Below are 13,986 nucleotides of genomic sequence, written 5' to 3'. Positions count from 1 at the left end.
AAGGGGGGATGGGTGTGCCCAGTGATGGGTATTAAGGAGGGCATGGATTGCATGGAGCACTAGGCGTTACACGTAAATAGTGAATCATGGAATACTGACATCAAAAACTAATGACGGACTATATGGTGACTAACATATACACACATACACAAAAGAGAATATTTATTAGGTTAAATTAAAAATGTGCTTTTTGTGGGGAAAATGATTAAATGATATTTTCTTGACTACTGATTTAAATCAATTTATTTTAAATTGAATTCACCTAGAGTAGACACTAAATCATAAAGAGAAGATAACACTCAATTATTCCAATAGAAAATATCCAGTTTGTGAATTATTCACAGTCTTGCAGTACAATATTATCAAGGACTGCAGTAAGACAGAAGGAACTTCAAAAAGTCTGCAAAACAGCAGCAATTCACTTACCCTCTCATAGACTATATTTTTAGATTTACTTGGCAAGTTTGTAAGTACCCACAATGAGTTAAAAAAAAATAGTAACAAAACCTCTTTTGTCAACTGTTTTACCAGAGAGAAGCTTTTTCAAATCTAAGAAAAACTCAAGACTTAAAAAATAAGGTTATGCTTGGGCAAGTGATTTAATATAGCTGGACCCTGGTTTCATCATTTAGTAAAATGAGAACATTAAAGCCCTTATCACAAGACTCTTGAAATTTTTCTCTACACACTGAAATTAAATTTAAATGAAATATAGTATTAAATGTGTGTATATGTATATGTGTATAATATATAAAATAAAAAATTCTTCAATGTAAAAATTTTTGAAACTGTAAAAGCATTCAATAAACAATGATTATTATTTTATAAAACACCAGAAAGAATCTCATGTAAAGAAAAAACAAATGATCTGCTGTAACAACCTATGACTGAAGTAAACATCTGCATGAGGTACTTTAAGGCACCATGGAAAGATTTCTATGAAGTCAATTTAGACACAAGCAGTGATGTGTCATCTAGTTATTTTCTTTCTTTTAAAAAAAAGATTTTATTTATTTATTTGACACAGAGAGAGATCACAAGTAGGCAGAGAGGCAGGCAGAGAGAGAGAGGGGGAAGCAGCCTCCCTGCTGAGCCAGATGTGGGGCTTGATCTTAGGACCCTGAGATCATGACCTGAGCCGAAGGCAGCAGCTTAACCCACTTAACCAACTAGGTGCCCTGGTCTAGTTATTTTCACTAGGTACAGATATCCCCTGCTTTCTAAAAGTTTGCATTATGCCTCTCTGCTTTTATAAAAGACTTACATAGAATGGTAACAGCATTTTTTTTTTTTTAAAGTTTCAGTTAGTGAAAACGCGTACTAATGGAGCTCTTTCCTAAAAGTGAAGTGGCATAACTCAAGCTTTCATATAGTGGCGGGAACCTGCATTTTCAAAATAGTAATAGTATTCAACTTTCAGTTGTGTCCAATTCTCTTGTGTATTTCAAAGATCTCCAATCTATAGGTTAACTTGTTCTTTAAACTCTCAAATATCCCCCCTTATTTAGTCTTGAGCTGCCTCTCCTACTGTCCACATAGCAACTCTGTGAAATGAGTTTCTTGGTGTGGAAACTCCTTTGTTTACTCCATATTTAATTTTCATATACTCTCCTACTGCTTTGCTTTCTCCCTTTGCTTGAAAATTTTCATCCTCTTTAAAAAGAACGAATCCCTTTTCTTCGCTTTTTTTGAGAGCTGATTTTTTCAAGTTTTTATTTTATCACCCAGCACTCATCACAATTCACTTACAAAATTTCACATTCCTCATGATTTGTATTCCTCAAGTCTTACGAAATTAGAGTGAAACACAAGTTGATTTTTCTTTGACTCCAAAGCTTACTTCCAAGATGAGCTACCAGTCTACTGGCATCAAACCACTTCAAATCTATGTCATCTCCTCCTACCACCTTTTCCAAATCACAGCCACCGTGAATTCTTCTATCTGGGTGCTTTCCATAAAATTCTTGTTTCCACCTTCCACTACCATTAATTTTATAACTTGCTAAATTTTCCATTGTTATCTACAGACCTTTTTTTTTTTTAAAGATTTTGTTTATTTATTTGACAGACAGAGATCACAAGCAGGTAGAGAGGCAGGCAGAGAGAGAGGGGGAAGCAGGCTCCCTGCTGAGCAGAGAGCCCTATGTGGGGCTTGATCCCAGGACCCGGGGATCATGACCCAAGCCGAAGGCAGAGGCTCAACCCACTGAGCCATCCAGGCGCCCCTCTACAGACCTTTCTTAACATCCAAAATGAATTAATCAGGAATGCCTCTTTGTAGAATCACCCTTTCTTTAAGATACAATATAACTGTCATCTAGTCAGAGAAGTTCTCCCTGATCCTCACAGCTAAAAAAGATCTCTTTCTTCCAACAGCTAACTTTATCATTTCAATTATACTACTCACATGCTAATATGTTACATGCTATTCTATATTATAGTCATTCCTGATCTGGTCTTATTGCTCCTACTAGCCTGTGAAGTCTTTCAGCACAAAGATTGCGTCTTATTCTTCAGGGGGTTTGCATATAATAGAGCTTAATTTGTTCAATGAATGAACAAATTTGAAGTTGAAGATAAAAGGTTGTAAAATGGCAAACCTGATCTAGATAATTTATAAAACAGCTCTAAATTCTTAATCTCAAATATGTTTAAGCTTCCCAAATCAGAATGGAAAGTTATTTGTGCTAGCTCAAAATGGCAATCCTTCCATTTCTGGAACAAAGACTATTAAAGACTACATGTTTAAAAATTAAATGCTTTAAGATCTTCCATATTCTCTCAGTTGATATATACTACACATTCTTTAGGACTCCTTAAAGTAGCCATCTAACTCAATGACTTCCAGAGATGGAGCAATACCTACAAGGACAGACTATATCACAGATAGGAAAATACAATTACATACAAACTCTTTAACTTTTGAATAAGAATCTCCTCCCTTTGATTTCTACAGGGAGATAAAGCATAATTTAAAATTTTTGAAGATAACTTTAAAAGGAAAGCTACTCTAATGTATACACAACATAGTAACTGAATTTAGGAAATAAATATCCTAAATCGCCTATTGTTAGGGATACAGTTGAGCACTTGGAATAAAGTCCTGCATCTTATATATAAAATACAAACACAGTCATAAAATTTAATACATGGGTAGTTAAGAATAACAACTTAATATATGGCATTATTTATGAATTCTTGATAAGCCTCATTTCAATTGTTACTTTATAGTATATATATGAAAGAACAGATCTACACTATAATATTAACAAATATATACTGACATATAAATATATATGTTAATAGATGCAATTTAAAAATACTAGTATGTATATGGGTTTTTCATTCTAGCTTTTTGCTTTAAAGTCCTTCCTAAAATGTTATATATTCAATAAATTGTTGAGAACTCACTATCTAGGGTTTTTTTTTTTTACCCCAAGCAATTAAAAAGTGGGAAAAGTAGCAGTTTCTTTCTTTCTGATTCTTTCTTAACAAGTTTATCAGGTATACAGTTAAAAGTTAATTTCTACAAAAAATTTCCTTTGTGTACCTTGAAATTTTTAGGTGTCAAGTCTATGAACTCAATGGGCTATGTGATTTGTAAAATACTTATGACTGAATGTTACAAAGGTTGGGAAATGTGAGCACGCAAGATGTGAATTATATATGATTATCTAGAAAAGGAGGCAGGAAGGCATTTAGATACCCATTCTCCCCACTTAGAGCCCACCAAATCTAATCCACTACAATTTCATAGTGTTGAGTGATTAGCAAGGGCAGTACAGCCCTATGTGGTACAGGATACTCAGAAAAATTCACTGCTCAAAAATTTCTCTAACATTCTACCAAATAAAAATTCCTCTGGTTAGTAACTGATCTGAAGTGGCAAATACCATGGGGGTGGGTAGAGGGAGGGAGGAGCAGCCCATTAAGTCATTCACAGCTTCCACTTGTGTTACATCATCCACTGTTCTTAAAATCTTACTGAAATCTACAGACATGAAAAACTTATTTACAGAGGCAACAGATACCACAGACATGGTAATAAAGACATGGGTTAGAATTCAGGCTCTACCCACTTTAAATTTTCTTGGGCTACTTATTTAAATTTAATGAATCTCAATTTCTCCGCTGTACCTCATACATAGCATGGTTATAATGATTAAAAGTGAGAACAACCATGCAAAAAACCTCTCCCTTTGACCTAAGGATCATTATTACGTGCAAACTTGAGGTGGGCATAAAGGAGGAGTGCAGGTGTGGGTGAAGACACAATGGCAGAGAACTACAGAGAGCCACAGAAGGTTCAATGAGACCCTTAGATGATTACAGAACCAAAGTAGCAGTTCATAGAAAGAAGCAAAGAATAGGGTAAAGATAAAAGTATTGTAACTATGCAATAAGTGGCAGTAAATTCAATGCAAAAACATGCATATTTTTAATGATAAAACTTGAATGTGTGTTAATAGTGGGATTTAACTACAAATCCTAGTCACTGCTAAATAGGTTTTCTATTTTGAGAACACAGTTGTATTATAACATTACGCCAATATAAGAGCGAACAGTTGAGTTTTTAGACCCTTGTAGTCAAGTTTTAGACCTTGGCCAATATTCAGAGCCTTTTGTTAACAAGAAAGTTTCCGTAAATTTTGTGGTAGTCTAATACACGTTTGGGAATTAATTGTTATGTTAAAAGCTTATTAAAACTGACCAATGACAGCAACAATATAAATTTTATATTGATATCCTCTCTACTCAGGATAATTAAAAGCTAATCTTGTTATATTTCAATGAATTAAGTAACTTCTACTTGACGTAATGGTTCTCCCTTTCAATCATGACAATGATACACATGTTAAATTCATGTTAACTTTGGCCAGCTGTTTTAACAAGTGAAAATGAATTCAAAACCAAATTAATCTCTTACACTTTAAGTTTTAAAAGTTTAAATAACGGTTCTATGGCTGCTCTATAAAACCATTCATTACAGGAATTACATTGTAATCTAGATGGAAGAGTCCATTTAGTTCACAATTCCACACAAGGCAGTGCTACCCTAAAAATAAATTCGGGACAGTTTATTTAAAATTTATTTAAAATTTACCACTGTGGTACTAGAGAATGGATCTTCCATATGCAACATTAAGTCACCATTATACCGTCTTCAGTCTTAAAAGCCTTAGGAAGAACTATAACTCAACACTACAGGTTTTGACTTTATTTTGACAAATTTGTGCTACAACTTCTAATCTATCTGCAGGCTTTCCTCCTACTACAGTAGTGATAATCTATTGAAAACAATACTTTTATGATGTCTATTCCTACAGACCTGTAAAAAATCCTTAATTCCAAACAAATTAAACATAAACTACTTGTGTGGAACGCAAATCTTCCCAAACCTGTACTGCATCCTAAAATAATATTCTTATTACCATAGTCTAGAGCTCATGCAACCTTTATAAAACTGAACATCCTTGCCTTCTCTACCTTTTACTATTCCTTTAACTTTAAATAAAGTTCCTATATTTCAAAACAAAAGCTATCCTTTTAGATTTAGCTCAAATTCATCCATTCACTTAACATATTAAACCCTTACCATGTGCCAAAGACAATTCTAGATCCTGGAAACACAACATTCAAATAAAACACACGCTTACTGGTCTCACAGTGTTCCAGGTCCAGTGTGAAGCCTCTCCTAATTACCTAGAAGAAGTGGACTTCTTTCCTCAGTGTTTAAAACATTTACCTTGTAATACATAATATATATACATACATATGTATGTGTGTGTGTGTATATATATATGGCATATATTAGAACTCTGTGTATGTGTGTATATATATACATGTATGTATGTACATACATACATGTATATATATATATGTGGTATCTATTAAATTAGAACTTTAGCTTCTTAGGGATAGAAACCATGTTTATTTTTCTTCCGAAGAACACAACTTTTTATATAATAGGTGCTCATAATTACTTTATTGTGGTATGTTAGAGTGAAAAACTGTACAAATTCTGTATCATGGTAAAATCATCTTTTCTCTCAAAACTCGAAGGACTGGAATGTGTTAGCAATTCAGATGTTAGCAATTAGTACTATAAAGAGAAGGTTAACTTCTGCTTTGATAAACAGAATGGAAAAGGCTTATCAGGCAGCAAAGAGAAAGGGCTATGGTAGAGAAAATTTGAATTAAAATCATAAAACTTGAAAATATTTTCTTTCACCTCCAGCAGGAGGAGGAGGAAATCATAGTTCTTATGGGTTAAGTAGCTGAAATACAGTATATTACTCAAAACCAATCTAAGAACAAACACATTTTGGGGACTCTGAGTAAGCAAAAGAACTAACCTCATTAATTCCTCCACTTTATCATCTACATCTAGGTCCTCTTCTGAGGCTTCAAAACTGTATGACCTCTGACCCATGCTGTTTGCATGGTATCGAGTGGGTGACATCTTTCCATTGGATGTGGATAATCGCTCATTATTCTCCCTCCCATTTTGATTGGTAGTGCAAGGCTGTGGGGAGGTATCATAACTGTTGCTAGGAGATGGGGACATTCCAGAATGCTGGGTCTGTGTGGAAGCTGTAGCTGTGGAAGATGATGCTGGAACATTGTTGGTACTATTCCCATAAGAACTTCCTCCATAGCTGGACCTTCTTCCAAACTTGTCACTATGCTCTTGATCAAGACGGTCCAAAGTTTCCAAGGCATGCAGAATTTCATGTTTAGTCATTCCAGTACGCCGAAGGCGTTGAAGCAGATCTATCTGCTCTATGGTAAATCTGGGTTCATCTGTATAGTGAGACATGGTTTCCAGCAAACTAAAAAAAAAAAAAAAAACAAAAAAACCCCTTTTATTTACAGCATATATCAAAGAACATATCATTATAGAGAATGCTGAGGGGAAGATGCAAAATATTTCTACATCAATTTCTTTACTGAAAATGATTAACACATTATTATAGTAACAGTTATTATCACTCCATGCTAAAATGTTTTTGTCATGACAAACTGGTATAGTTACTGAGTTTATTAGCAGACGGACATTAGGTGTAACATAAAACTATTATTTTTTTTTTTTAGTATTTTATTTATTTATTTGACAGAGAGAGAGTGCGATCATAAGTGGGCAGAGAGGCAGGCAGAGAGAGAGGTGGAAGCAGGCTCCCTGCTGAGTGGAGAGCCTGATGTGGGGCTCAATCCCAGGACCCTGAGATCATGACCTGAGCCAAAGGCAGAGGCTTAACCCACTGAGCCACCCAGGTGCCCCAAAACCCAATTGCATATGGCATAAAATTTATACTTTCCTCAATTTGGTAAATATCTGAACCAAAATTTCAGTTATGGCAATAATCCCAAAACAGCAGATTAGATACATACACTTTTAATCCTAGCCTAATTGTGATTACTCATAGGTGGCTTTTCCATCTCAAATTCATTACTCTACAGTAGAGTACCATTAATGAAAAGTTGTTGCAAAAGCAGTTTATATTATCTTGTTTTACTAAATATCAGCAAAACTAACCTAAGAAGTCTGTTATCTTCATTTAGTGTAAACAAATGACTTGGTAAGGTAAGCCCAGGCAAATACTAATAACCAGCAAAAATATTTAAATGGAAAAGAAGGTACATAAAAAAATCTTAACTAAGTACCATTTCAACCACCACTTAGCAATTTCATTTAGTATCTCATCTCTGTAATGCACTCTCTCTTAATAGTTATCCTGAGAAATGGATCTTTCATGGTTGTAGCCAAACTATTCATTTTTCTTGGGAAATTCCTTCCACATCATGTTTCCTTTAACTAACACAAGAAACTAGCATGCCAGAAAATGTCAGTGTTATAGCAATATTAATTTTAAGTAAATTATCAAATTTAAAAATTCTCACTACTTAAATTCCTTTCTTATAAAACCTGACTTTCCTAATTTAAGATTTTTTTTAAAGATTTTTATTTTTATAGTTCAAATGCCAAAAGGATGCATGGCATACAGTAAGTTCTTAATAAATGCTTACTAATGGAAGGACTTTTCTCATCCTTTACATGTAAACATCAGTTCTGGGTCAGTTCCCCACAGCTGTTCAAAGTCTGTTTCTTCATCCCTCTATACTACAAATTTACTGAACATTCACTTCTAGGCAGGCATTGGGCAAGAGTTTCATAGAATGTAATTTCATCTGATCCTCACAACTCCCTATGGCAGACTTTTAAAACACATATTAGTTGACTGAATCATTGAGGAAACGAAGTCTGAGTGGTTCTATACCTTGCAAAAAATCTGATTTAGAGTAGAAAAAAGATTTAAACCTAGATCTTACAGACTACAAAAACATATATTATTCTGTTTTCCAACATATAGCGGGACTTACTGGAATCCTATGATTTGGGATATAGGCTATTTAACTCTTTTAAGTCTCCAGTTAAAACCACTTGGATAAAATCACTCTACTGATGGACTCGAGGTCCTAGAAATAGGATTTTTAAATTTAAATCTTTGCTCCATCTGGAATTTATATTTACTTAATGAGTGTGAAAGGATTTGGGCTTTAAATTTTTCCAAAAATTGCATAGGTGGCTTTACTGAGTAATACATCTCTTCTCCTCTAATCTGAAATACAACATTTCTCATATGCATAATTTTCACACAAATCTCTATCTACCTTTGGATTGTCTATTCTATTCCACTGATTGTGTTGCCTTTCAAATCCTTCTAACAATGAGCAGGCAAAAATCTAGAATTTTTATGTGAAATCTCCAGTTGTAGAGACAGGATAATTAAAAATAAAAACAAACACATTTTGCGGACCACAAATAACATGTTGCAAGCCATTTGTGGTCATAGGTCACATCTTCTCCTTTCTTCTAATACTCACTGTGACAAGCTATCCATGATATAAGTCCTATTTTCATGATTTTTACATTCTTTCTTGTTTGCCTGGGTTTTTTCCCTCCAACATTTTATAATGAAAAACATTAAACATACACAAAAACTAAAAGAAATTTGCAGTCAACAGTCACATACTATATTTTACTGTTAACATTTTACTTGCTTTATAATGTTAACTACCCCTTCCCTTATGTATCCATACCTATATTCATCTTATTTTTATGCATTTTAAAATCAGGTACAGACATCTGTATACTCCCTCCTAAACACTTCCACATGCATTTTATTAACTAGAACTCAGTATTTGTAGGTTTTTTCTTTTGAGGTAAAATTTACATAAAAGAAAATACACAAATCTTATGTTTACCATTCTATGAGTTTTGAGAAGTACATGCTGTAAAAAAAGAAATATATAACTTGTGAAAATGCCTGTGAAGATATAGAATATTACTTCCATCCCAAGAAGTGTCCTGTTCCCAGTTAATCCTTGGCCCCTTCTCTCACAAGGAGCCCTGCTCAGATTTTTCCCACCACAGATTAGTCTTCCCTGTTCTAAAAATTTATATAAAGGGAATTCCTATGTACTCTTTTCACTCAGTATAAAGTTTTTGAGATTCACTTCCAATGTTGTGTGTATTTGTAGTTTGTTCCATTTTATTACTGAGTACTACTTCATTATAGGAATATACTACATATTTGTTTATTCATCCTATTTTAGACACATGGACTGTTTCCAGTCGTTAGCTATTCTAAATGTTTTGGCTATGGGGCACCTGGATGGCTCAGTCAGTTAAACATCCGACTCTTGGTTTTGGCTCAGGTCATGATCTCATGGGTTGTAGGATTAAGTCCCATGTCAGTCTCCAGGTTCAACGAGGAGTCTGCTTGAAGATTCTCTCCCTCTGCCCCTCTCACAGCACATGAACTTGTACTCTAACTCAAACTAATAAATAAATCTTTAAATTCTTTGCCCATTACAATTATACTTTACTACTTGTTAGCTTAATACATCCCCCTCCCTAATATGTCATCTAGTTGGGAGAGAAGAGAAAACTGCACCCAGAGTAACTCATTTATTTTTTTCTCCTGACCCATTTCAAAAGAAGAATACACCTGGCTTAACATAAATGATCTATTATTAAAATGCTATGCAGTGCTGGTAATGTTCCGTGTTCTATGTTAGTTATATTACACTGGTATATTCATTGTGAACATCCACCAAGCACTGACTACTGATTTGTACGTTTTTCAGAAGGTATATTAGGCTTAAATAAAGTTTGTTGTAAAAGCTATGTGAACATTTTCCAAGGGGCTTATAAGAGACACTTAATATTTTAGTTTCTGTTACAATCTTTAGCCATTTGTCTGCTCTATCAGTGCTTAGTAATATACTAAATCCAAATCCTAGGAACTTCTGTTTAAAAGCAGATGCTAAATGACAAAAACAAATGGAAACATATTACATGCTTATGGATTGTGAGAACCAACACTGTTAAAATGTCCTTACTGCCCAAAGCATTCTAAAGATTTAATGCAATCCCTAATAAAACAGTGACACCATTTTTCACAAAACTAGAGCAAATAATCCTAAAATTTGTGTGGAACCATGAAAGACTCAAACAGCCAAAACAATCTTGAAAAAGAAGAACCAAACTAGAAGTATTATAACCCCAGACTTCAAGATACACTACAAATCACCAGTAATCAAAACAGTACAGTACTGGCACAGAAATAAACAAGAGATCAACAGAGCAGAATAAAAAGCCCAGAAATAAACCCATGATTATGTGGTTAATTAATCTTTGACAAAAGAGACGAGAATATGCAATAGAAAAAATATTGCTTCAACAAATGGTGTTGGGAAAACTGAACAACTTTACATGCAAAAGAGTGAAACTGGACCACTTTCTTACACCATACACAAAAGTAAACTCAAAATGGATTAAGGACCTAAATGTGAGACCTGAAATCATAAAAGTCATGAAAGAGAGCACAGACAGTAGTGTCTCTGACATTGGCCATAACAACATCTTTCTGGATATATCTCCTAAGTTAGAGGAAACAAAAGCAAAAATAAAAAATTGGGACTACATCATAATAAAAAGCTTCTGCACAGCAAAAGAAACAAAACTAAAAGATAACCTACTAAATGGGAGAAGAGATTTGCAAATGATATACCCTATAAAGGGTCAGTATCCAAAAGAGATAAATAATTTACATAATTTAATAACAAAACCCGCAAATAATCCAATTTAAACATGGGCAGAGGACCTGAACATACATTTTTCTAAAGAAGACATACAGATGGCCAACAGACACATCACTCATCACCATGGAAATGCAAATCAAAACTATAATGAGATGTCACTTCACACCTATCAGAATGGATAACATCAAAAATACAAGAAACAAGAAATATTGGTGAGGATGTGGAGAAAAAGGAATCTGTGTGCACTATTGGTGAGAATGCAAACTGGTACAGCCACAGTGGAAAATAGTATGGAGGTTCCTCAAAAAATTAAAAATAGAACTACGCTATAATTCAGTAATTCCACTACTGGGTATTTACCCAAAGAAAATGAAAACACTAATTCCAAAAGATAGATGTAGCCCTATGTTTACTGCAGCATTATTTACAATAGTCAAATTATGGAAGAAGCCCAAGCGTCCACTGTTAGATGAGTAGATAAAGAAGATGTGGTGTATATATATATATATATATATATAGAGAGAGAGAGAGAGAGAGAGAGAGAGAGAGAGAAAGAGGAATATTAGTGATTAAAATAATGAAATCTTGCCATTTGTAACCACATCGATAGAACTAGAGTATAACACTAAGTGAAAAAAGTCAGAGAAAGAAAAATACCATAATTTCACTCACGTGGAATTTAAGGAACAAAACAAATGCACAAAGAACAAAAGAGACGAACAAAAAAACAGACTTGACTATAGAGAATAAACTGCCAGAGGGGAGGTGGGTAAGGGATGGGTGAAATAGATGAAGGGGATTAAGAGCACACAGCATGATGAGCAGTAAGTAGCATATAGAATTGGTGAATCACTATATTGTATATATGAAACCAATACAACACTGTATGTTAACTATATTAGAAATTAAAAAATAGGGGTACCTTGACGTCGGAGGCAAAGCACTACGGAGCAGCACTCTGATAGCACATGATCCCAGGGTTCCAGGATCAAGCCCCACAGTGGGCTCCCTGCTCAGGGGTTAGTCTGCTTGTCCCCTCTCTCTCTCTCTCTCTCTGCCCCTCCCCCTGCTTGTGACACACACACTCTCTCAAATAAATAAATTTTTAAAATCTTTTAAAAAATTAAAAAATAAATACATGTAATTGCCCAATCCCTTTAGTAACTGAAATAATTTACCCCTGAATTTACTGATTTATTAAGTTGAGGTTTCTAAACGTTATTCTTTGCCATTGTGAATAAAGTAGAGCTGTCCTTTGCTAACTTCAGTCTTAATGCTTTCAAAATACTTCATAAACTAACCTTAGTTTAAATGAGACTTCATAAACTGTTTCTATCATATGGACAAAAAAAATCAAAGCTGATTTTTTTCCTATTTATTTTCCTGTCCAATTATATCAGAGCAGGTAGTACCTGTATATAATTCCTTAAACCTTTTTCCGTACGGAGCAGGATAGCATAAAACTAAAATAAATTTTATATGAATTTAACCTGTTATTGAAAAGTACCATCCTAAGCTTGTATTATAACTATCAAAACTAATGATTCCACAGTATCTGGAACAAGTTAGTATTTTATGTCATTTCAGATTCACCATGGGAAATACTTTTATTTCAAAAGCCCTAAAAGGAGATAGATAACAGAACATACGTATTATTTTTTCTGCCTAAGAGTGTCTCACTGTTTCCAACTACATGTTCTTGGTATTGCCACTAGTAATATCCCACCTTCTGGCCAAAAAGATGGGTACACAAAGAAGCCAAGCCTTGCCCTCCTTAAAATATTTAGGTTAGATCAGGAGGAAAATGGATAGTCACTATAACCATGCTCAGTTGCAGAAAGATATTAGTCTGACAGGTTCCTCACCACCTGAAAGAAGTGACTTTTTTAGGAGAATAAAGCAGACATGGTAGGAAATGCAGAACAAAGGAGGAAGCAAAAACAAATAAAGGAGAAAGCTCTGCAGTGTTCATACTCTGTTCTAATAATTCCTGAGTCCCTGCCACATCTCTGTCCTTCTTGCTATGTTATGTAAGAGCATAAATTTCCCCTTATGCTACACTTGTTTAAATTGGATATTTGTGCCTTGCACCAAGAGACGTCCCTAGTACAAAGATATATCTAATGTAAAAAGATCTACAATTGCTAAGATGGAATGTATGATCACTACAGAGTAGGCATAATGACCAGGATCAAATCATGCATACGATGTTGAATGTACTATATTTCACTCAGAAAATGCCAAGATTAGAAGTTTTCTTGGATATCAAGAATAGTATCTCCATGTGTATTAACATAAACAAAGGTACAGCCTCTCCTTTCTACACTTTGTTTCTCATAACTTACCTAGTTTAAGCATGTAATCCTGAAATTATGGCAGTAAATGACATACAAAGGTCATCTAAGTCCATGATACCAGCAATTCTTTTATAACAGAAAAAGATAACATGTAAAAACTGAATTAATTTTCTTATATAGCACAAGAACTGTTCACAGGATAAAGAATGTCTTTCACTTTAAATCACTAATCTGAATGCAGACTCAGGCCAACAATAATTGAAAATGATGTGAGAAGAATTTTGACACTGCAGTAACACAGCCAATGTTTAAAGCATAAAAGAACAATTAAATTCAGGAATTATGGCTCAGTTCATAAACTGATATTCCAAAAGACCATACTATCGGACCATAGTAGTAAACCTATTTTATTTTTTTTATTTTTATTTTATTTTTTATTTTTTATTTTTTAAAGATTTTATTTATTTATTTGACAGAGAGAGACCACAAGTAGGCAGAGAGGCAGGCAGAGAGAGAGAGGAGGAAGCAGGTTCCCTGCTGAGCAGAGAGCCCGATGCAGGACTCGATCCCAGGACCCTGA

The 13,986-nt window shown here is 34.2% G+C and overlaps 1 protein-coding gene across 6 annotated transcripts in view; it reads right to left on the bottom strand.

The window, feature by feature from the left end:
• Positions 1 to 13,986, bottom strand: part of HMBOX1 (homeobox containing 1) — a 193,564-nt gene that overhangs the window by 102,134 nt on the left and 77,444 nt on the right. For all 6 annotated transcript variants that reach the window (XM_004775150.3, XM_004775153.3, XM_004775151.3 and 3 more), the window contains exon 3: positions 6,357 to 6,833. In XM_004775150.3, coding sequence (XP_004775207.1) covers positions 6,357 to 6,833 — 477 coding nt within the window. The remainder of the gene's footprint in view (positions 1 to 6,356; positions 6,834 to 13,986) is intronic.

This window comes from Mustela putorius, unplaced genomic scaffold, assembly GCF_011764305.1.
Source record: "Mustela putorius furo isolate JIRA1106 unplaced genomic scaffold, ASM1176430v1.1 tig00000242_pilon_pilon_pilon, whole genome shotgun sequence".
NCBI lineage: Eukaryota > Metazoa > Chordata > Mammalia > Carnivora > Mustelidae > Mustela > Mustela putorius.
This window is presented reverse-complemented; position numbering and strand designations above follow the sequence as displayed.